At 38.0% G+C, this 25,174-nt stretch overlaps 2 protein-coding genes across 2 annotated transcripts; both read left to right on the top strand.

The window, feature by feature from the left end:
• Positions 1-1,492: 1,492 nt before the first annotated feature.
• LOC115789677 (bone morphogenetic protein 10-like) lies at positions 1,493-3,191 on the top strand. Its single transcript, XM_030743190.1, has 2 exons — positions 1,493-1,820; positions 2,143-3,191. Exons 1-2 carry the CDS (start codon positions 1,493-1,495, stop codon positions 3,189-3,191), a joined length of 1,377 nt encoding a protein of 458 aa, XP_030599050.1.
• A 9,804-nt stretch (positions 3,192-12,995) lies between these two features.
• On the top strand, positions 12,996-21,601 carry smad4a (SMAD family member 4a). Its single transcript, XM_030742079.1, has 11 exons — positions 12,996-13,328; positions 16,597-16,887; positions 16,995-17,169; positions 17,965-17,994; positions 18,068-18,271; positions 19,013-19,120; positions 19,580-19,630; positions 19,735-19,918; positions 20,057-20,225; positions 20,482-20,620; positions 21,326-21,601. The coding sequence occupies exons 2-11, from the start codon at positions 16,648-16,650 to the stop codon at positions 21,511-21,513; spliced, it is 1,488 nt and encodes a 495-aa protein (XP_030597939.1). The 5' UTR covers positions 12,996-13,328; positions 16,597-16,647; the 3' UTR covers positions 21,514-21,601.
• The last annotated feature ends 3,573 nt before the right edge of the window (positions 21,602-25,174 follow it).

The raw sequence follows: 25,174 nt of genomic DNA, 5'->3' as shown, positions 1-25,174 counted from the left end.
CAGGCGATGCTTCAGAAGCCGCCTCAAGACAACATCACACACGATGCAGACGGCATTTGGCTTTGGTGTCCTTTTACCGCGCTTTTGTTGTGTGAGGGAAGTTTGAATAATTTAAGCAAGAAAAGCAAATTTCACATTTTTTGTAGTGTTATTGTATTATACTCAGAATGTGAATCTATGCTTTAGAAATGCTGATCCATGTTAGAACTTTTGCAAGGGCTAATGCTTTGCTGATTTGATGTAAAGTGATTTGGTTAGTCTGTAGCCAGTGCCTAAGAAATGAAAGATTATGGAAACAACCTCATTTATAGGTGACAGGTTTGAATAAACAGATAACAATAAAATGAGTTAAGCCGATGGGTTTCATAAAGAGAGATTTATAGATATTAGTCTTTAAAATATCTCATTAACAGCCTAAAACTGGTAATCTAATGTACATATGTTCAGGAGCAGGGCTGATTTGCAAAGCTACTCACACTGTGGGTACAAAAACCAAATGAAAACATGTACAAATAGGATTATCATTTCACCACCCTTGTGAAAACGTTTAATCTTATTTTGAGACGGTGAATCAAAAATGGAGATACTGAGGCATTTTGTGAAGATTGCAAACCATAAATTAACAATGCTTTTTTTTTTTATATGTAATTGATTCCCTACGTTTAAAAGTTCAGCATAAGCATGACACAAACACAAAGAGAGCACTATTTGAAGGCAGTTTGCTCATAGTCATCTTTAGATCAGTCTCATCAAAGCCTCATCAAGCAGGATGCGCTGAAAAATACTGACAAAGGCTAGAAACAAAGTCTGTTCCAGTATATTTTATTTTAGTTAGATTTGAAAGTACACAATATGTTTCAGTTACCTCTCATTTGTTCAAAAAACAAATTTTTATTTTTTTTGGTTTACTAAAATGTTTTTTCACACTTAATTTTATTCTTTGGTTCAGTTTTAGTTTCTGCTAGTACATTGTCTTTTTTTTTTTTTTTAACAGAAATTTCCATAAATGATGAATGGTAAAATTCAATTAGTGGTTAAAAAATATGGAAAAACATAAAAAAAAATAATACAGAAAATTACTTAATTTTAAAACGGTACATTGTGCTGTATTTTTATGGAATTGTTTTACTGTGAGCTTAAAGTCACTGCAAAGTGTCAGTGTTTAATCAAATGGACATCTAAATCAGACGATATCAGTGGACTTCATTGAAAGTCAAGCTCCTTGTGCAGAGAGAGAGGAGGGCAGACCATGCTTTAGTGACATCTCCAAACATGCACAGCACATTGGTCAGCGCAGCCCTGCCCAGAGAGCCTAACCACAAGATCAACAAGGGCAAAGCAGTTTTCTCTTTGTCCCCAACAGCAACCTGTTGGCCTTAAACAGAGAAACCTTCGGAAAAAGGTTGAACTTTCTGCAGGTGTCTTCTCCAAAGGATCTCATCTTTCTTTCTGATCCCTGCTCTTTTGAATTAAATATTTCCTCCATTCAGCCATGATCACTTCAGTTTTCTCCAACCTTGGGTTTATCTACTTCCTTCTGGTGATCATTCATCTGAGCTCGAGCAGTCCTATCAACCCTACCGAGAACCATCACAGGGCATCAGTTGGTAGTGTCATGGTTGATAATCCACTGCTTGATGCACAGGACTTTCTAAGCCAGTTTCTGTCCACGCTGAACATCACAAAGCTGAGGCCCCAGACCCAGCCACTTGCTGCCCACAAAGAGCCACCAGAGTACATGCTGGAGCTGTACAACCGATTTGCTAATGACCGGACTGCTGTGCCATCAGCTAACATTGTGCGCAGTTTCAACAATGAAGGTACAATCTTCTGTTTTTTGTTTTTTTTTTCTTTTTAGAGCATGACAAATTGACAAATTTAAATATTACCAGTCACATTTTTTCCTTCTTCACACTCTTGTCACATTTAATGTTGTATTCAATAATTTTAATTACTGAATACAACATTAAACATTGGCCTCTATAAGTGGCGACTTATAGAGGCCAATGTGATGTACTGTAAATGCTAATTATTATTGTTTTATTTTTTCTTGACAATTTATGAATATGAATGCCTTAAGTTTGACCACACAAATTCACACGAAAAGTACTGAAGCACACTCTTTTTATCCTTTAATTTCAGATTCCTCCCCCTACAGTATAAGACCCAGTGGTGTAAGGATATATCCCCTGCTGTTTAATATCTCCATACCCCACCACGAGCGCATGACAATAGCTGAACTTCGACTTTTCACTATGGTCCGGAGGGCCCAAAGACCATCTGCTGGCTTTGACTGCAAGGTGACAATCTACAAAGTACATGAGGGTGTTGTCTGGACAAAAGAGGTGGGGAAAGAAGGAAGAAGGAGGGATAAAGAGGAGGTGTCGGAGATGAAGGATCTGGAGGAACTGATGACAAAGCATATTCATGCAAAAGATAATAGCTGGGTGTCATTTGACCTGCCTCATGTGGTTACACTCTGGCGGAAGTCAGGGTGTGCAACTCACAGATTGGAGGTTCACATTGCAAGTATGGGATCAGAGGATGAAGGAGCCACACAAGAGGCCACAGAAGAGGTCGAAACGTTCGTGGACATTGACAGGAGCTTCGAGGGGAAACACAATGCAATGATGATTGTGTTCTCAGATGACCAGAGTAGAGACCACAAACAGGACAAACAAGAACTCACGCAAATGATTAAACATGAGAATGACCTTCCTGAAAACATGGGCAGGGGCCAAGAACCTTTCTGGGAGTATGTTAATCACAACAACGGCCATGCTAAACAGGACAAGCTGGACCAACAGTCTCTCGTGCAACTGCAGTCCAACCTTATCTATGACGCACCTCCTCGAATCCGTCGCAATGTTAAGAGCGAGTCATGCAGAAGAACACCTCTCTCTGTGGATTTTAAAGACATTGGCTGGGATAAATGGATCATCCAGCCTCTGAGCTACGAAGCGTACAAGTGCAATGGTGTATGCAACCCACCTATGACTTCCGAGGTCTCCCCCACCAAACATGCTGTAGTGCAGACACTGCTGAGCATTAAGAGTCCAGAGAGAGCACCGCGTGCCTGCTGTGTGCCCACAAAGTTGGAGCCAATATCACTCCTTTATCATGATAATGGGGCGATCACTTTCAACCACAAGTATGAGGGAATGGTGGTGGCAGAGTGTGGCTGCAGATAGTCCACGAAGTATTACTTATTATTAAAGACTGAATGTGAGCGTGGATGAATCTATCTATCTATCTATCTATCTATCTATCTATCTATCTATCTATCTATCTATCTATCTATCTATCTATCTATCTATCTATCTATCTATCTATCTATCTATCTATCTATCTATCTATCTATCTATCTATCTATCTATCTATCTGAGGTCTCATAGAGGTGTGTAAAAGCACAAGTCTGGACTTAGAAATGAACACTTGATGTAAATTTGCAATTGTGTAAAGGTAAATCAATAATAATAATAATAATCCTTAAACAACTGTAGACTATAAGCCCTTGCTGCAAATCTAATTAACCAGTATTATCCTTTACAGTAGCAGAAAGAAGAGGAAAGAAATGAACGTCTGACAACAAATATCTGAAAGTCAAAGTATAAATTTTGTTAATGTCTCACGCCAAATCATAAGTAAGTCAGAAGGCTAAATAATGTAGGCAACAGCGATGACCTGAATATTTGTGGAATTTGACAGAAATTAAACTTTCAGTGCAGATCCCAGAATGTAGTATATTGAATACCTCCAGCTTATCCCACCTAAATTAATACTTTAAAAAAATCTATATTTATATTTATTTCAAGAATTTATACATATTTTATACACTACATATAGTATAATGTGTTTTTTAAGTTATGAAAAGCCTTATGTGTTATTTGAACAACAATCCTGCCAAAATGCTTTATATGGACATATTCAACTGCAAATTGCTAAATGACATAATTTGCTTCTCTGCCCTGTGGCATGTTGGAGCCAGGGAGATGATTTACAAACTGTGACATTTTTTTTCTCCTATTTACTTGCCATACATGCAGAAAATGTATTTTCGATGGCTTTCAAGCAGGAGAGGATTTTACGGTGTGTTGGAGCTCTTTGGGGCTTCTTGTCTGAAAAATGATATTTCTGTAGCCTAATCGTGCAGTCGACTGCTGTGAAATCATACTCTAAACCAGCCATTCATATCTTGCTTTTTGGCTTTCAACATAAATGTTAATATGGTTGGAAAAAATAAAATATCTAAAAAACAAATATATTCATTGAGCAATTTTTGAGCTTGTGCAACATATTTCATTGTCAGGTAATCACCGCACTCCCCATCCATCAGCCTTAATCCCCGTGCCTCTAGCGCCACATGCCTGGCGGGCCTCACTCTGCCAGAGTGATAAAGAGGTGTCAGAGCCTGGAGTCTTGTAGGCCATCACTCAGGATGAGACGCCACTCCAAGTGGTAGCATTTGTGAGAAGGTGGTGTCAGATTCCTGGTCTCGAGCACCAACATGTTCTAATGACAATTCTGCCATCAGGTTGCCTGCTGCCCTCTGAACCCTCCCACTTCCCTTTTGTGTCACTGGCATGCTTACACCCTTATCAAGGCCAAGGCAACAGTACAAATGGAAAAAATACATGTCACATCATCACCTAGCTTTTGCTGCTAACAGTCGGAAGTAGATAACAATAATGGAATAACGCTGTGGAACTTAATAGGATTCTCACGTAGTGCACAGATTTACATGGACCAAGTGTGCAGGGCAGAGATACTGACAGGCAGTGAATGGATTCATTTATCATTGTGGAACTTGTTTAAAATGGATATGTGGGAAATGTTTTATTTTAATTTTGAATTTAAAAATACTGAGCATTTGACACGTTGAATCTGCGCATCCTATTAAAGTCTGAACTTGTAAACACTTTGAATTTACATGTAAACATGGTTGGGAGCTATTCTGTGAGACACACTATGTTAATTGAAAAGTGAACCTACATTTTCACTACTAGAAGGAAATGTGAAACAATTGGGCCTCATATCCTGCAAAACTCCGCAGTGAAACAGGTTCAGCTTTCTGGAAGAAGTTCACATTGTTGAAATTGATCCCTCATTGTTAATCAGACAACACTTACAGCAGAAATGGACACTTGGTTTTCCCAAGAGACCACATGAGAAACTGGGACTTTTGTGGACAGCCGCACCAGTAATCTTATGAAGAGATAAAATTAACACAGAGCAGATCTGAGTTCAGCTTACTGGTGTGGCCCTCCACAACAGTCTCAGTTTCTCATTTTTTGAGGACTGCTTAGTTTAACGTAGGTGTTTGTCCTTGAATGCATGTCATTTTTTTCCCCCTTAGATCTTAGATTCCTTAGATTTCCCTTAGATCTCTTTAACTTTATTATAGTGTGAACATTCTTCCCTTGAACCTTTTAGTAGCTTTATCATTTTTTTTAAAACCTTTATTTTACCAGGATAAATGTTTGAGAACCAGTTCTCATTTACAACCATGAGCATGTCTTGCATTGCGGCTCTTATGCATGTTTTATTTTGAAGCATAAAGTGTGAGAACAATAGAAGGGCTTCAATAAAGTCATATTTTACATATAAAACTATAATCTCCATAAAATGTTCATTAAATAGGTTATTCTTCTTCCAAGGCAGCAAAACCTATAAAAGGTCAAGCTCACCATGTTGATATTATACCAGTTGCAGATTAAAGGGACAGAGCGTGACATTTGAAAAGCTTTCTTTTCACGATAGAGCATTTCTTTTATGTTTGTTCTCAGTTGCTTTGGTACATTTCTTGGGACCTTTAGGCACTGAACAACCACTTCCCAGAGCAGCTCATTCATACAGCAAAACACTATTAACCTGAGTCTCATCCACTGAGTCACAAAGTTCCTTTGACACTGTATGAACCAGGGTAGTCAAAATACTTATTCTTCATCTTCTAATTTCCTGAGAACCGTGTCCTTCATATATTCACTGGCACTGAATAGCTGCTATTACATTTTTCTGATGATAACTGACTGCTGTTGTGTTTTTAAATTGTATTTCATTCAAAGAAACACTCTTCAAGAGCACATGGTTTTGCATTCTACTAATTATATATATCTTTGTGAGCAAAATGGAAATTTATATCAGTTGAATACTTTAAATGTCCAAAATAATGTAGCACTATTGAGTGATTCATCACATTCAGGATTGTCTATTTATTTGTCAGAATCAAACACAGACATAGGTGGTAGTCATGAGTATGAGTACTGTAAAGCATTTTTATAGAGCTTGAGCACAGCAGAGTTACAGTAATTTGTGGTCTCGGAGGAGCTGCTCAGATAAACATTTAATGAGGACAACAGCCTGCCCATAAGAATTAGAATATGTGGTGGTATAGCAATGCAAGAGATGCAGGAGAGCGCAGAAGATGGAATTAGCTGGAATGTCCACTTCAGTGGAGGTCGACAGCTGTCCTTCTCGTCTTTCTCTTAGTAGAATGATAGGCTTCAAATTGTTTGGAAATGTTGGAAATGTCATTGCTGATATCTCTCCTTCTTGGCATTCTGTTAACACACAGCCGAACGCTCCAGACCAGCAAACTGCCCAAACTTCTGCTCTTATAGAAGTACTCACACTTTCTAATGATCGCTTACAGTTTTTCCTCAATCTCTTTGGTGCAATTCTCACATCAGAAATGTCATTCTCATTATTTTCAATTCAGTTCTCAAATCAGTAACATATTTCCTCAACCATATTAGCCGTTTGTTATCGTTTTTATACACACTGTTATTGCTTCTATGCATGCTTCACTACTGTGCGAATTGTAAGCTCAGTTTCCTGTTCTTAGCTGAGAGGAGTGGCACTCGGTGTGGTCTTCTGTTGTCCTTTTAGAGATGCTCTTCTGCATACCTTGCTTGCTACGAGTGGCTGATTGAGTTACTGCTGCCATCATTTTTGCAGCAGTCTTTCCAAAGTAAGTAAGATTTTAATAAAAGTAAAAAAAACAATAACTCTTACAATGGTGGTGAAAGGGTTTTTATTCATTTATCACAGAGCTGAAGTGATTGACTGGCTTTGCATATTTTGACATATGTGAAAAAAGGTTTTGATTGTTGTGATGTTTTTTGCACAGGTGAGTCTGTGTCATGAAAAATGCTTTAACTGTTTTGAGAACTGCATTAAGAGTGGTGAGAATGGCATTCCTGGTGTGAGAACGGCACCAAAGGGATAGAAAAAAACTGTAATTCCTATAGAAACAATAAAGATGCACTTAGTATTTCACAGGGCTGCATAGAGTGCTGTAAAAACTTTCTTTTTCATGACTGTAAATGAGTTTTTTCTTTTCAGAGTAGAACGCCAAAAGCTGTGCATTTGAGCTCAACATTTTGTAACTACTGCAAAATAGCAGTGTGTCATCCTCAGAACACAAGTGTGACACAGTAGGAATTCAGTGTCCATGAAAACATGCAGAACAAAACTAAAAAATGAGGAACGCTTTTCTAGAACCCACAGGCATTGTGACAAAATAACCAAACATTTTGACCGCTGTGGTTTGCACAATGCCAGAGTAATTTTTCATTTTTGTCCCACTGACTTATTCGCTGAATCAAAACTTTCATTTTGACACATGAATGAAAGGTTTTGACTGAGTTACAGTCTATTGCAGTTTAACTATAGTGCTTTGCTGCATGTCTGAGTTGTTTTAGGAAACATGTCCTCAGAGTTAAGAACTACAAAAATGCTGTGACAAATGTGCCAAACTGGTTGAGAAAAACTGTGTATTCTTTTATGTCTCCATCTTACATTTATCTGAGGTGATGCTTCCCTGATGCAAACTCCTGTAGATTATTGCACTCATAAATAAATAATAATAATAATAAAAAAGGCTTTGTCAGTTACATCAACTATTCTGTATGTGATGACTTACTCAGTGAACAGTGTCTAATCTAGGAGAGTAAAATTCACATGAGGCAAAGCAACTGAGAAAACCTTTTACTGACTCTGGGAAAGAATGCTGCTCTGTAAACAGCGCATAGTAGCTTCATGAAAAGCTCACTGGGAAATATGCATGAGACAGCAGAGTGTAAGAGATATAGTTAGGGGACTAGTCTATTTTACCATTATAATGCCATTAAATTAGAACCAAAAGGGGAAAACTACAACAAAACAATAACAATCATCAAATGAAGAGGCTTCTAGCGCTTTTTTCTACTTACAATTGGTTATGTGAGAAAATCAATGAAGTTTGGCCATGCATTAACAGGTAGAAACTGCTGGCATGCAACAGGAAATAAAAAATAATTTTTTTACTTTATTTATATGTTGAGAAAGTATAGCAGTTCTTGAAAAATAGAAAAAACAGATATTTAAATCTTCCAGTTGATTTGTAATGATGAGTTTCATATCATTATAATTGAAAATAGCAGGAGACATAAAGTAAACGTGAGCAGATGTATTTAAAGGATCTCTCTTTGTAGCCCATTTATTTTAGGCTTTCAGTCCCAGATGATTGTGAGACTTGATTCATTGTCTCCATTTTTACAAATGAACTCTGAGTCCAAAAAATGTAAAACACTTAAAAGTAGAAGGGGGTGTGCTAGTTTAGCTCACAAGTTTAACTCTTTCCTCTCCTCACTATCTAATAGCGAGGACAACCCCCAAACCAAACTTAATTATTACACCAGCCCAGCACTTTGATGAAAAATTAATTGCTAAGTTTCTCCAAAAAAAATCATTTTGGCTTTTTTTTTTTTTTTTTTAAATTTTCACTTTCCCGTCACCCACCAGTCGGTCGCGGCAGATGGCCGTCCCTCCCTGAGCCTGGTTCTGCCGGAGGTTTCTTCCTGTCAACAGGGAGTTTTTCCTCCCCACTGTTGCCAAGCGCTTGCTCATAGGGAATCATCTGATTCTGGGGGTGTGGATTCTTGTAGAAATAAGAATTTAAAAAAAAAAAAAAAAAGCCTATAAAACATCAGATATAATCGTGACCTTGAACAAGTTACCATCCTATTCAAGCGTCACTGAGGAGCAACAATTCTTTTGAAAATTGGCTAAAACTAAAAATTTGACCTTAAATTCAGTGTTCAATACTTAAAATGATGTTACTGTTTTAACATCAATGTGACTGTTTTAAGTCTTAATAAAAAAAAAAAAACAAAAACAAAAAGATTGCTTTTGTTTTGTAATTCTTGTCTTCTATTGTATTGTATTGTGTTTAAAACTGTAGACACTGTTCTTGATGTTCCACAGACTGCACTGAACCTTCATTTGAGAAATATATGAAAACCTTTTCAATTTCTTTGTGGAGGTGAGGTTAGATATCACCCTGTAGTAATGCCACAGCTGCAGTTGAGGAAACACACTTGGAGGCTGGAATTCTCTTCACCCGATGTGCAATTTATTTACAAGTGCTATTTACAAGGAGGGTCGGGATGGTGATATGACCAAAAAAAGAGATACAAAAACTATAGAAAAACAAACTTAAAACTGTTCAAAAGAATTCAAAAAATAACTAAACCAAAGAGGCCCATGGCTACTGGGCTCTAGCCAACACACTAGGCCTACTAGGCCTCCCTCTCTCTTCCTCTCAAGAGCATTAACTCTGGCTTATAAAGCCTAAGCCCTTCCCAGAATAAACCACACAAAAATTCAATTATGTCCCCCAATTAATGATTTTCTACCTATGAGAAAACAACTTTTCAATTACTTCCTTTAAAGCTCTGACACAAAATCATCTAAACATTAGTTGGTTTCCTGTGTACCAAAGACTATTTCACAAGAAAAGAAAAGAAAATTCCCCCCTCTGCATTCTTACTGACATAGTGAGCTCCCAGTCTCCCCTTACTACAAAAAGATTTGGAACCTTCCACATCCTGTTTGGCAGTCCAGATCTCCAAGATGGTGGCAGCATGGAACAGAGCATTCAGCAAACATTTGATAACATTGACATGACTTGACTTGGTGCTAATAAATGGTTTGAATATGTGGGCCCATTGTATTTTATTTTTCTATGACATGGAAATAATGAGAATGATAATGCTAAGAGATAAATGCCAAAAATCTGCATACTAATCAAACTGAAATTAAAGTAAATCAATGAAGAACTGGACCAATGTAGTGTTGGCCTCACATTTACCACTGAACAACCTCTATTTTGCCGGCAAGATGTTATACTATTAGAAGTCATTGCAGTCTGTTGTCGGCCATTAACGCATTTAGTCTTACAAGGCACGGGCCACCCCGTAACACACCCCGTGCCTTTGACCCATCATGCGCCATGCTCTGCCTTTTTCTATCAGTTTAAGCCTTTCCATGCCCTCCTTGTGCAAGGTGTCAATGATCAGCTTTTGGACAACTGTCAAGTCAGCAGTTTTCTCCTTGATTGTGTAGCCTACAGAACTAGACTGAGAGACTATTTAAAGGCCTTTGCAGGTGTTTTGAGTTAATTAGCTGATTAGGGTGTGCAAGGGTGTAGGAATGAGTTTACTATGGGGGGGCATATATCGGAAACCTGACAGATCCGTAAATACTGTGAGCAAAGCGTAAAAAAAAAAAATGCTATTTGATTTTTTACTTTCTTCTTTTTCAAATGCTTTTTGGAAAAATAGTGTTGTGTACACCTATATTATTGCATGTATAATTTACATATGTATATGTTTTTATAATTGTTAGACGTGGGCAAACCACCAAACAAAATGGCTTACTTTGCTTTTGTCAAGCATAATGACCATGTCATTCCAGGGCTGCACGCTTACTTTATCAGGTGGCTGCACTGATACTAGCAAGCTAAATATTTCAGTAGCACAAAAGTAATTTGTTAGCGCACACAAGTGCAAAGTTTGATATGTTTTATTCATCAAAAACATTTAATACTGATCAAAAAGTGAAAAAAAAAAAAAAAACAGCCATTAAAATATGCCTATTCAGTTTGAAACTCTGTTTGGCAAAAAAAAATTTAATCTAATAAATAAAAATGTCAATAAAAATAACCAGAGAAATAAATAAAAGTGATACCTCTCACGTTTAATCAACAAGCTGTGTGTGTCATTGACAACAAAGAGTTCTGTTGCACTTTACAGCCCTGCATTTAATAATTGGCCAAACAGATGCTGGAGCACACAAAGGGTTAAAAAAACAAACAAACACTGGCCTAGGCAAAAGAGCCAAAAATGTTTTTTCCGCCTCTCATTTGCAGCCACAAACTGCTCGCAAATTGACGACTTTTCCAGTAAATATTAGACGAGTGACCATCCCAGGATTAAGAGGACGGAAAAAGGTTTGGTTTCTATATATGAAAGTAAACTGACAACAAGCCATGCTCATGGCAACATTCGCTTTTACCTCATTCAAAAGAATTTCTGACTCCTGGGCAATGACATAACCCTATGTTGCGCCTTCAAAATAAAAGTGTGCGATTTCAAAATCAAGTATTTTTCTCCTCCGCGGTGTACTTTTTGGGTGGGACAAATGCGCCTGTCTCCAATATTGTCTCCTACGCCTATGCCTGCATTTAATCATTAGTTATTAATCTCTGGCTTCTCTTCTCTTCCACATCATGTCCTTTGTCCTGTCTCCCTCCCCTCTTCCCCAAACAGTTGTGGCAGATGGCTGCCCTTCCCTGAGGTTTCTTCCCGTTTCCTGTTAAAAGGGAGTTTTTCCTTCCCACTGCCACTAAGTGCTTGCTCATGGAGGGTCATTTGATTGTTGGGTTTCTCTGTAATAATTACCTTACACTGTAAAGCACCTTGAGGTGACTTTTATGATTTGGAACTGTATTGAATGATACACATTACCTCCAGTAGCGTTAACTGAGTTTTATTAATTAGAAATTTTGACAGCTTCCATTCTACATCATCGACTTTAGTAGCCATCTGTCGACCTCATCAAGTCCCAGTTTGTTATAGATGTATGAAAATAAGCACCTTTCCTGTGTCTAACTACATCAAACATGAAAACATGAAAGCACTTAGCTTTCAAGCTGAATATTGTAAATAAATCAACTTATATTTTATTGCAAAAGCCCTTCTGTGCTGAGGCTTGTGTTGAGTCATATCTATGTTACATTTATCTAAATTCTAATCAGCACTTGTCTTCATTCTTTCATCACAACATTGTTGCAGTGACACAGAATTTGTGACAAACAGGTAAGGAAAACGGGGATTATTGCTTTCAGTGTAAATTTTATTTACTCAGAAGTAACAGTAAACACAGGTTGATGCACCGTCCTTAGGATTGCCATTCGTGTCATACTTGTGCGCATTAAACTTCATCCAACTCCGTTTCTGACACTAGGATCCACATGACAATTGCATCTGTCTATGGGTAAAGAAGGAGGAAGCTTGAGTGGGCTTCTAAGTGTCATTTTTCACAGTAGCTCAGGGTGTGCAGTTTCTTTTAATTCAAAAATCATTCTACAGCTCTGACAGAATAATGGGATCCAGGCTGCAGGTCGGCCCGGTGCCATCCGGCTCTACGTTGATCTTTACAATTCCATCTTCCACCAGCATAGAATATCTGATACACTTATACCATTATCCCCGCTTCTACACAGCCCGTTGTGTCATCTTTAAATACCCACAGGCTACAGGCCACACACGGCATCTTTCAACCACAGAAACAAACCTGTAAATCAGCCCCCAACCTTTAATGAAATTTTCACTTTTGCTGCCCTTTGGCAATAACTTATAGCATGAATAACATTAATAGCATCAGTGAAGAGAAACATACTTTTTTTTTTTTAAATAATTTATTATCTGGTACAGTGTACACGTAGAAGATCCCAGAACTCAGTGAGACTTTGATACTCCAGCAATGAACAGGTTCTCTGTAGCAGTTTAGTCGCTGTTCGCTCTGATATATCAGGTATTATCTGTCTCTGTATGCTGAGCTACGGCAGCGCAGTGATTTTCGCCGTCTTTACTGTAAAATAAACAAACAGCACCGCAGCGACACGCCTGTCGCACCATGCGTGGGCATGCGCAGATTGAGCGTGGTGGGTGGAGATTTTTTTTTGTTTATTTTCGTGGCTAGCTACCCAGTAAAACGCGTTGTTGTTAGCATTTATTTTTTCCCCACACTATCAGTAAAGTAGAATAAGTCAAACATATAAACGAGCGCGACTTTAGCGAGTATTACACAAAAACATTTCGCGAGGTTTTTGGATTTGGGTCCACCATAGAAGAAGGCGTGAAGTTGATGGTTAGCGTGTGTGCTAGCAAGCTAGCCAAAATAACGGTAAGGCAAGCTAGTTAACGCTGCTATCGGCATTTCGTAGATAAAGTAAATATAATCTCCAACCACCAGGAATAAGGCTACAGCGCGGTGATATCACTGTAAGTGCGTATCATTTCCTCTTTGATTTGGTTACTGATTTTAGATTAGCGTTAGCTAACCGCCGCTATTTACGGGCAACCCCAGTGTGAGCTAATGCTAACAGAGGATGAGCTGGGAATCTTATACCCTTCATCAATTATATATTCAGTAAAAGTGGATTAATATGAACACACAGTTGTTAGCAATCGCGCGCAGTGTGGTCCCGGTCAGGTTGGGTTGCATACTGCTGGGGTACTAGTGGTATAGGAAGGTTAAAGTTAGCCGCGTTCATTAGCTAGGGGGTAATTTCATCTCAAATCAGTCAAATCTCAGTCAGATTTTGTTAACATTTTCTGCTCGACCATCTCCGATTTGTTTAAAGATTTTATGCTCCAAAGTTTGGACATATGTAATGATTGCTGTGAAGTTTTAGCTTCATATATCAAATACCTTTCCAGGTGTGTTTTCCAGGGTTTTTTAAAATTTAATTTAATTTAATTTATTTATTTATTTTTTGAGAAATGGTCCGTCCACCCACTATCAACATGTTTTTTCGCACTTTGAAATCTGAGGCAATGTTTGATCATGAATATATCAAAAACTATTAAAGATAAAAGCCAGAAAATTTCACTGGTACATCTTTCTTTCAAAAAAAGAATGGACAAAAAGGACTCAGAAACAATAGCTGTAATTTGGGACAGATATCTAAAAAAAAGCAAAATAGCTGAGTATTCACTTGTTGAAATAGATTATAGTAGATTAAACTTTATTAACCCCTTTGGGAGGTTTCCGGGAAATTAAAGAAACGATAAAAGGAGTCAAGCAGTCTTATAAAGTCCCATATTTGAGTGCACACTTTTTTATTTATATATACACACACACACACACACACACACACACACACATATATATATATATATATATATATATATATATATATATAACAACGTTGCAAAATACAATTACTGACCAGTTCTGAATGGTATATACTTGTATTTCACAATAATGCAAAAAAGACCATGTAGAATACTTTTTAACATGAAATATTTAGTCATAAAAATGAACAAAATGCTATTTTTATTCATCTTTTCATACTAGATTAAGTTGTACTACAAAAACAAAAATATCTAATCCAGATACAACTAAATTGTGGAGTTTCCAGATGGTACGCTAATTATAGCTGAGAAAATAATTTTGTAAAATACATACATTTTTTTCATGTTCGAGACCCGCTTTGTAAGCATGCACATGTTCCTGGTGGAGTCTGAAAATTCCGGTTAAGTTTAAAATATACTAAAGTATAAAAAAACACAACGCAGCATTTTCATATACATTACAATTCTTGCCTGTAGCAGTTACGGCATTGGGGTCTTGTATCGGACTGCCAGTGGCACTCCACAAGGTTTAGGAATGTGTTTATAGAAGTTTCTGATCATTCTTCCAGAAGTGCATTTGTGAGGTCAGACACTGATGTTGCACAAAAAGGCCTGGCTTGCAGTCTTCGGTCTAATTTATCCCAAAGGTGTTCTATCAGGTTGAGGTCAGGACTCAGTGCAGGCCAGTCAAGTTCTTCCACACCAAAATCGTCATGTCTTTATGGAACTTGCTTTGTGCACATATGCACAGTCACGTTAGAACAGGAAGGGGCCATCCCCAAACTGTTCCCATAAAGTTGGGAACATGAAAATGTCCAAAATGTCTTGGTATGCTGAAGCATTAAGAGTTCCTTTCACTGGAACTAAGGGGCCAAGCCCAACTCCTGAAAAACAACCCCACACCATAATTCCCACTTTGTTATAATACCACTAATGGTTGACTGTGGAATATTTTGTAGTGAGTAAATTCCACGACTGAACTTGTTCACTGAGCTTTCGAGAGCATGAAGGCTGCTTCTACAAATGTTTTTAGAAGCAGTCTTCATGCCTAGGTGCTTGGTTTATACACCTGTGGTCATGGAAGTGATTGGCACATCTGAATTCAGTGATTTGGATGGGTGAGTGAATTCTTTTGGCAATACAGTTTATCAACATTATTTTCTCAGTTATAATTAGAGTACCATCTGGAAACTCCAGAATTTTGTTCTATTTGGATTAAACTACTGATACTTTTGTTTTTGCGATACAATCTGATAAAAAGCATTTTCTTCATTTTTGTGATTAAGAATTTCATGTTGAAAAGTATTCTACATGTTTTTGCATTATTGAAAAATTAAACTATACACCATTCAGAAATTGTCACTAGTTGTCTTTTGCAATGTGAACTTTTTTATTAGCATATGCTCAAATATGGGACTTTATAAGACTACTTGAATTTTTCTTTTTTAAATTTTAACTAGAAACTATTCAGACATTTTTGATTAGACCCTGATTCGCACTGACCAGCAGCTGTCACAATTTCGTCAAGCACTTTGTGTTTGATGACAATAAAGGCTTCTCATTCTGATTCTGATTCAGTTTTACAGAGTCCAGTGAAAATTTCAGACTCTTATATTTTAATAGTTTTTGAGATATTCATGTTCAAACATGGCCTCAGAGTTCAAAGTGTGAAAAAACATGCTGGAATTGGGTTGATGGACCACTTTAAAAAATATCTTGGAACTTATTTGATATGTGAAGCTAAAACATCACAGCAATCATTATATACACCAATCAGGCATACCATTATGAACCCTGACAGGTGAAGTCTTCATCATGGCACCTGTTAGTGGGTGGGATATATAAGGGGGCAAGTGAACATTTTGTCCTCAAAGTTGATGTGTTAGAAGCAGGAGAATCACTCATTAGGGCTAAGGCCAGCTACACTTATTGTGAGAATGTGGTAATAGTAAACCGTTAACTGAGTACCCATTAAATCTCCAGAAAATGAATTTATTTTCCTTTTCAGACAACACACAGACTGTATTTGTTGGTGATAAGCAGCCAGTGTTGCTGTGAACATGAATGTGAACTTTAATGCAGTGGTTACAAATTAATTAAGTGCCCTACATTTAACTCAAACATCAACATTGTTGGTAGCACATGTTCGTATGCACATGAAGTATTGGATGAAAGATAAAGAGACAGCCTCGACTGTTCTTCTGTAGAAAGGTTGTGTGGCTCGTACCTCAAGTGTTGTGTCAGTCAGTTCTTGTCCTTCACCTATAGTGATTCACAGATTGATTTTTACTTTATGTACTGTAGCTTGAAATTCTGATTATCTCAGTTTGTACTGAGGACAGTTCTCCTCCTTTAGGTTGCTAAATTTGAGCAACACTGGATCAACAGTAACTTGTCATTTCTTCCGGTAAAGGCAGAGGATACAGCTGGAAAGCCTCCCCAAGGTTGAAACCTAAGGAGCAAGATGTCAATCACAAACACCCCTACAAGTAATGATGCCTGCCTGAGCATTGTGCACAGCCTCATGTGCCACCGTCAGGGAGGAGAGAGTGAAAGCTTTGCCAAGCGGGCTATTGAGAGCCTTGTCAAGAAGCTCAAGGAGAAGAAAGATGAGCTGGATTCCCTTATTACAGCCATCACTACAAATGGAGCTCATCCTAGCAAGTGTGTAACCATACAGCGAACTTTGGATGGACGCTTACAGGTAAAGTAGCAAATTTACACTTCTGTGTTTGTTAGTGTTACTCGCTGTGATTTTAATTTGAAGACCTTTAAGGGGCCTGGCTCATTTGATCCTTCTCTCTGCTTTAGGTGGCGGGCCGTAAAGGTTTTCCTCATGTTGTCTATGCCAGATTATGGCGATGGCCAGATCTACACAAGAATGAGTTAAAACATGTGAAATATTGCCAGTATGCTTTTGATCTTAAGTGTGATAATGTTTGTGTCAACCCATACCACTACGAGAGGGTTGTCTCTCCAGGAATTGGTGAGTAGGTTGTAATGTTTTGAGTTACTAATAAATATAAAGTGGTAATAAATGGTCTTTACTCCTAAACAGGCTGATTGGGTATTGCAGTCACCCCACCGGGCGGGTGGACAGCTTTCAACTTTGTGAATGTGATAACTTGAGAATGATGTGACCTAGGATGTTCAAATTGATTCCATAGATGCATCTACTAAAAAATCTTCTAAATCTTGGTCAAGGTCAGAGGTCAAGTTTCCTGAAAGTCTTGTGAATGTGATAACTCAATAACAATGTCACCTAGGATTTTCAAATTGATACCATCTACTGCAAACCTCAGATGACTTAGTTCTTACCATAATAATGCCAATCACAGAAGGTGACAGCATTCTCACTGATTTATATTTATTATGATTTTAGCGTTTCTTCTTCCTGGTTCTTTGTCATTTTGCTTTTGAATTAATACCATGAATTAAGTCACTAAGGCTAATATGCACCCCATTAAGATCTACTGAGAGCCGGTACGTAAGTGTTCTGGAATATGAACTTCTAGGGGATTTGTGCCACCAAAAGTTTGTGCTGCCAGGAGGCTGAGGGGTAGCACTGGCAGCTCACAGTATTTCTATAAGATTGTTAAGGTTTATTCAAGTTGATTTATTTTTTTTTACATACCCTATTTTCTTTCATATCACATCTTGTGTTTATATATGATTATTTAGTTGAAAAATCCATATTTCTTACCTAATTTTTACTCTGATTATTGAGCCACATAATTGAGTGAAATTGATTCAAATGTCTCACTGTTAAATGTGTTTGCAGACTTATCAGGACTGACCCTTTCAAGTTCAGGTAAACAATTTCTGTTTGCTCAACATAGATTTTATGAATGTTCTTCAGTCCTAACCATGTCTTGTTCTGTTAGGTCCACTGTTAGTAAAGGACGAGTATGACTACGATAACCAGCCATCTCACTCCAGCTCTGAAAACCACCTTCCGACAATCCAGCATCCACCGTCGAGGCCGGGCCCGCAGGAAACATTCAGCAGCCCTGCTCTGCTTCCCCCATCAGAGGGCAGCGGTTCAGCTTCTACTTCTGCTTTCTCGACCATTAGTGCTGGACCCGCAAGTGAGTCACTAAACAGTGTCAACGCCTAGTTTGCAAAATTAAAATAATACAGCTAGAGTAAAAATAATGTGAATCAAAATGTTGTTTTACATGTGGGTTTTGTAAAATTTAAATAAGCATTTTTAGGGCGTTACCTGATGAAAATGAATTTAAATTTGAACACTTATTTGGATTTTTAATGCAGTAAACGTCTGTTTTTTTAATCCTCCCACGCAATTTAAACAGGGAGGATATTGTCATCATACTGTCCGTATAGACTCCAAAACCACAAGGAGTTGAGCCATGAAATTTGGCTTATGTGTTCTGTACTCTTCAAAGATGTGCAACACGATATTCATATTCCTGATTGATTATATAAATTGTGTCTGTTCTAGGATGTGGTTACCAAAAAGTATTTGTAGAAATGCTACAGATAATCCCAGAATATTAATCTCTTGCAGCATACTTAAAATGGTTTTGTTTTAATGAGTATTGTTAACATTGAAAACACATTTTTGCTGGAAAATGTATTGCATCTTTACTAACCCAGGGGTGAGTAAAGGTATTTGGATAAAAGTTTAGACCAAGGTCTCCAAATCAGGCCAAAACAGTTTTGCAGATGGTAACAACATGCGGGCTGTATAGTTATCCTGACTTGACATTTGTTTTATATTTTTATTAATCGCAGGAGGATATCCACATCCGTGATCTGTCTTGTTTTAACTAGTTGTTGATACAGCTGTTTTGAATTCATGTTTACAGATCCTACCCCGAACTGGAGCAGAAACAGCAGCTTCACCCCGGCGGTACCTCAACACCAGAATGGGCATCTACAGCATCATCCGCCCATGCCTCACACAGGGCATTACTGTGAGTGAATATAAAACATGGATAAGTTCTGCACAATTCTAAAGTGAAGCCTGGACAACTTAAATCTGATAAATTTGTTTGTCATTTTCTGAGCTTAAGCCAGTAGAGATTATGTGTTATTAGGATAATTAACCCTGTTAAGAATAGCTGGTGTAGCGGGAAGACATTAGTATTGTACGGAGACACGATGCCAAATAAGTGATGATTTATGTGTGAGTTATTGAAGATATTAGTTTTAATATCTTTAATCTGTGAGTAGAGGTAATTTTATCAGATTTAAAAGTTGATTTGAAAATTAGTAAAAGTATTCTTCAGCATTATATATTTATGAGTGGTGAAATCTGATGATTTTTAGTACATTCTTTGCTCTAGCTTTAGCTGCTGTGTGTTCTGTGCTCATTGCTGAATGAAATATTCCTGCTTAAATACGGGTGTTATGATTTTCAATGTGACTTGCAGGGCCTGTTACCAGTGAAATTGCATTCCAGCCACCCATATCCAACCACCCTGGTTAGTATCAAGTATCTGATCAAAGAAAACTTTCTTTTTTAAAAATCCTTAATTGTGCAATAAGTGAACTCGTTTGACCTCTGGTTGCTTGTTCTGTGTTCCAGCTCCAGAATACTGGTGCTCCATTGCATACTTTGAGATGGATGTCCAAGTTGGGGAGACGTTTAAAGTGCCATCCACATGTCCGATAGTGACTGTGGATGGCTATGTTGATCCATCAGGAGGGGATCGCTTCTGCTTGGGTCAACTGAGCAATGTTCACAGGACAGAGAACATAGAGAGAGCCAGGTACTCTGTCACATGCTTGAAGATATGTCATGATTTTCTTTAGCCAAGAAATTCATTTTAGATTTATGTATGTAGGTGTGAATAGTGATTAACAGAGAAATATGGTTACCATTTCTTTCCTGTCCTTCATCCCCTTAGGCTCCACATTGGCAAAGGTGTGCAGCTAGAGTGCAAAGGTGAAGGAGATGTCTGGGTGCGCTGTTTGAGCGATCACGCAGTGTTTGTGCAGAGCTATTATCTGGACCGAGAGGCTGGACGCGCCCCTGGCGATGCAGTTCACAAGATCTACCCCAGTGCTTACATTAAGGTGCAATGGCAGGATCATACATATACATTGACCACCCCCCCCCCCCCCCCCACACACACACACACACACACACACACACACTCACACTCTCTCTCTCACAAAATCAAGTTATGCTCCGAGCTGAACTAACAATCTCTTAATAGAGAATTTTGACCATATATACACTGAGCTGGTAATGATATGAACCTTGTCAAGTTTACACTGGGTCTCATAATATTTGTAGACACATTTTTAGCATTTGTTTGTCCCCTGCTAGGTGTTTGACTTGCGTCAGTGCCACAGGCAGATGCAGCAGCAGGCAGCGACAGCTCAGGCAGCAGCTGCAGCACAGGCAGCTGCAGTCGCTGGGAATATTCCAGGTCCGGGCTCTGTGGGAGGCATCGCCCCTGCGATCAGTGAGTGCTCTTACTGCTGCTCTTAGCCTTGAACAAGTATATTGTTATGATTACTTGTCATCATCCTCCTCTGTGGGGGTTTGCGTCCATACTAAAGTCTTAAGAGTTTCAAGATGTTGGAATATTCAGCTTTGTGGCCCAAAAACCTTCAGAGCAGCAAAAACAGAAAAAATAAGAAACAGACATACATTCCTTTCTGGAATCTGGGAATTTCCCAGCTTACTTAAAGCAAAGTTTTCCTTACTTTATCTGTTTCTTCAAGCTGTTTTTAAAAATAAAGTTGATGCAGTTGGTGCAGTGGGTAGGCTGAGGCTTTTCTCTGTGAAGTTTGCTTGTTCTTTCTGTGTCCGTCTCCTCTTGGTACAACCATATTAAGCTAAATTGGCCATGGATGAAAGGTAGAATAAGTGCTTGAAGTGTGTAGAATAAAGCATTGTGTGAATAGATGACTTGTAGTCTACAGTGCTTTGAGTAGTCAGTAAGAGTAGAAAAGTGCTATATAAATGAAATCTAGTTAAAATGCAGTACAATATGCAGCCTGATGTGAGTGGGAGATATGAGTATATTAGTAGTACTCTTGCACTAACTGTATCTACTTAGTATGTTCCAAACAGACATAGATTAAGTTGCCTAACATTTCTCTGCTTTGGTTGGCCTCTAGTGCTACATTGATCTAAAAGTTTCCACCTGTAATTTCCCCTGCAGGTTTGTCAGCTGCTGCAGGCATTGGGGTTGATGACCTGCGCAGGCTGTGCATCCTCCGGATGAGCTTTGTGAAGGGCTGGGGGCCAGACTACCCACGGCAAAGCATTAAAGAGACACCCTGTTGGATTGAGATCCATTTACACCGGGCCCTACAACTGCTGGACGAAGTTCTGCACACCATGCCATAGCTGACCCTCAACCGCTTGACTGAGTTAAAACACATAAACTATATTACACAAAACAAAAAAAAAAGAAAGAAAAATAATAATTAAAAAACAAAAGAAATCAGACTCTACTTTTAAGAGGAAAAACTCCAACTATAAGCCTGGAGTGCCAAGGAGGACTGCAAACACAGGGATGTTTGCAGCCAGCAGTATACTCCAAACACACTTCTTTAAAATCCAGTGCTGCAAGCAGTTGCCAGCATACTGAGAGGCTCCAGGTCTGCAGTTTCAGTGACTTCCAAACAGCTGGAGGAACATGTGAGTCATACCGGGAGGACTCGCAGCACAGTGGAAGAGGATGGCCGTGAAAAAGGAAACCACTGTTCCGAGTGTTTACTGACTGAGACAGCATAACATCAAGTGAACACGGCCTGCGCCTCTCAAACCTCAAAGCTGAGGTTACAAGAACACTCAGATATGTTGATGTGAATAGAAGATTTCTTCCTTCAGATATAAGATTATTGGTGTTAATGCAGTGTGAACCAAATTCATCCATTGTCTTTTGTAAATTATTTAGTAAAAATATTTGGCTCCAAAGTATTTAGGTGATTGATCCAGACTCATCCACATCCTAAATGTGATTCAGCTGAGTATACGGCCGGTCCAAGTCCTCCTTATGGTTTTCTGTGGCTTATACAGCTTCATGTGAATGGAGTTATTTCCCCCTCACAGATCAGGACATTAATGTAAAATTATGTTATACATTACCCTATTTCTTGTAAACTGTAATCTTGCTTATTTTACAAGTGCTGACAGTCCTTGTTTGATGTGTTATGATTTATTTTCTCCTTTAGAATATTTTTGTTAATAACAGAGCATTTGAAAGCCCATTTTAGATGAACTCAGCTTCTCTTTCAACACCATAAAACTTCTGTTATTCCACAATCAGTCAAGGCTGTTCTAACATTGAGAAGTAATAGTTTAGACTGAAAAAATTTAAAAACCCAAATTTCATTGAAATTAGATATAAAAACAAAACAACTCACACCTGTGTTAATATATTACTATTTTTTTAAATTAGCTTAGTGTCCTTTAGCACTTTATTAATTTGTCTTCTTTCGTAGTCTCATTTGTGGTTACTTGTATCCATATAATCTTTAGCAAAGCTGAAAAAACGACTTTGCTGAGATCCACGAAAAATGCGGTTTATATGCTATATATCTAAACACTCACCCCCCCCAGGATCGACAGGTGTATTTGATTTGGCTGAATCTTTATTACTTAGAGACACTTTAGGTAGAGTATCACTTTAAGATGGCTCATGACTACCCTATTTTACTTACCTGTTTTAATTTAATGTATTCAAGCGGAGCAACTGAAGAGTGAACTGTGAGAGGAAGTGTAAGCCATAATGATGCCAAAAAAAAGTGAAAGGGTCATTGGACTGTAGTCATTTCAGTATTATGTCGCTTGTACAAGCTTGGTTTTAATTATGTGAACCATTTTAGTTTTGCTCAGCACTATTGATCATAAAGTATTTTTGTTATCTGGAGCTCTGTTTACCTACACCTGTTGCAGTATTTTATACTCTTTTTGCTACTTTTACAGTGATGAACCACCTGTTGATTAAAAATGATTAAATAATGCTGTACAAATTTCAGGAAATGCAATTTCATGCTTTTCTTTACAGTTATGTCATACAATCTGAATACATACAGAGTTTGAATGCTATTGGTGTTTATATGTATGCATATGGTTGAATAAAATTTAATGGGCATTACTGGGTCAGTTGATCAAACTTGTGAAAGAAAAGACGGTGATTTTGAACAAGAAAACGTTTATTACTGCAAAGACAAGTCACAAATTTTAAGAAAACAACACTAAAGCTAGCCTGAGCTGAGATCTGAAATATTCAGAAAAACAAACTACATGTGTCTTTAATAGTTTCTATAATCATCAATACGACACACTAAATGATAATGTCGTAAATATAAAAGCCCCCGAATCGTCCTTTTTTTTTTTAAATGTAAAATACACAATACAAATCATCCTACACACATTGGTTTGCTTTGCCAGTCTTGAAAAATATACATTATATGAAGAAAACGGCACACAAAGGGAAAGTCACATGAAGTTTGTGTGTATATATTATTATCATCAGATACTATACATTTCCAAAAAAAAAAAAAGGAAAAAAGAAAAATCACAAAAGCACTTTAAGCCAACATATCAGATAAAATGTTCACCAAAAGAACAAATCAAATAGTTAAGACACAAATAAATATACCTTTTCTGATTTTGATATATATACATATTTTTGTCTAGGGTGAATCCAAAGAGAAACCTTCCCTAAATGACACTCCCAAATGCTTGTGCTTGCATTAGAGCGTGCTACAGATGGCCACGACTCACTAGACTGTCAAATGGCACTTAGAAATAAAAAGAAAATTACAAATCTCAAAACAGGTCACAGCATTCAGAAAATATTCAACAAAAGAAATCACGATCATGAGGAGAAAAAAAATTCATGAGCGCATTTTACTTACAATTTCTGTCATGGTTCATCAATCAGGTCTGTACAATAAATGCAAAAAAATATACAATGAGTGACTTAGTGTGTGTGTGTGTCAGATCCAGTAAATAATCAAAAGTCCAGTCTGAGGACATGTCTTTATACTTCCTCAGCCTTCTTAGTGGCAGCACCTGTGCAATGAAATCTCTGCTCTGTAGCCCACCAGAGACCCAATAGTCACCAAGGCCAACTGCTCTAGCCAGGGCGAAATTAAAGGCACTGGAGTCTGCTATGGGTCAGTGAAGCTGCTGTATTGTTGAGCTGAAGAGGCAATTCTCAGCTTTCACTCCTATGACGAGTTAAGGAATAGCTTATATCTTTAAAATAGTGTCGTGGTTGGAAATTTGCAAACAGCTGTTACAAAAACAATCTTCTCAAAGACACTCAGAAATAGAGTATAATAGTGTTGGCTGCATTAACATTGGTCTAGTGTTCAGGAAAAGAGGCAGGCTTTGAGATGCAGAAAGCCAAATCAGTATCTGGCACTGTCTGGTCAAAGTAAACTGGGCAAAGAGCTAGAGAGAGGGGAAAAAAACAGTTTCTAGCAGCACATGGCAGGTATGCAACACCAGAAAGCACTTATGATCCTAAAGGAAAACCAGTAAATACATTTTAAGCCATTTTCACTTCAGGCACAAAATACGTTTTTCTTCTCCAGCGTTGGAGTGAATATAATAACGAGAGAGCCGAGATTCATTTAAAACATAATCCAGTTGGACAAAGATAAAAATACCATTGGCAAAAAAAAAGTACCCTGCAAAACCTCATTCCTAACCGTGCGCCCCAGCTCTACAACAAATGGTGCATTTCATTTTTTTCCCCAATTATGTGAACATAGATTTATGTAAGAATCTGCACAATATAAAGAGATCATCTAGGCTTTACCATTTACTGGACATTTTTCATTACTTTCGCTGTTCTCTTGAGTTGCACTCAGTTTAATACTGAGAGTCGTGGGGCAGTGTCTCAGTGTCATAGGCCGATGCACACAAAATGTCTCAGGCCTCTTACTTTTAGCTGCTAATAATGCAATTCACTGGCTTCGTTTTGGAGACTTCTTCCAAGCTGTTCCTACTCATAGTTAAAAAGTTGGATTTGTGTGAGCTTACAATC

This window comes from Archocentrus centrarchus, chromosome 12 (genome assembly GCF_007364275.1).
Source record: "Archocentrus centrarchus isolate MPI-CPG fArcCen1 chromosome 12, fArcCen1, whole genome shotgun sequence".
NCBI classification, from domain to species: domain Eukaryota; kingdom Metazoa; phylum Chordata; class Actinopteri; order Cichliformes; family Cichlidae; genus Archocentrus; species Archocentrus centrarchus.
Note: the sequence above shows the minus strand (reverse complement) of the source record. Positions and strands in the feature narration are given on the sequence as shown.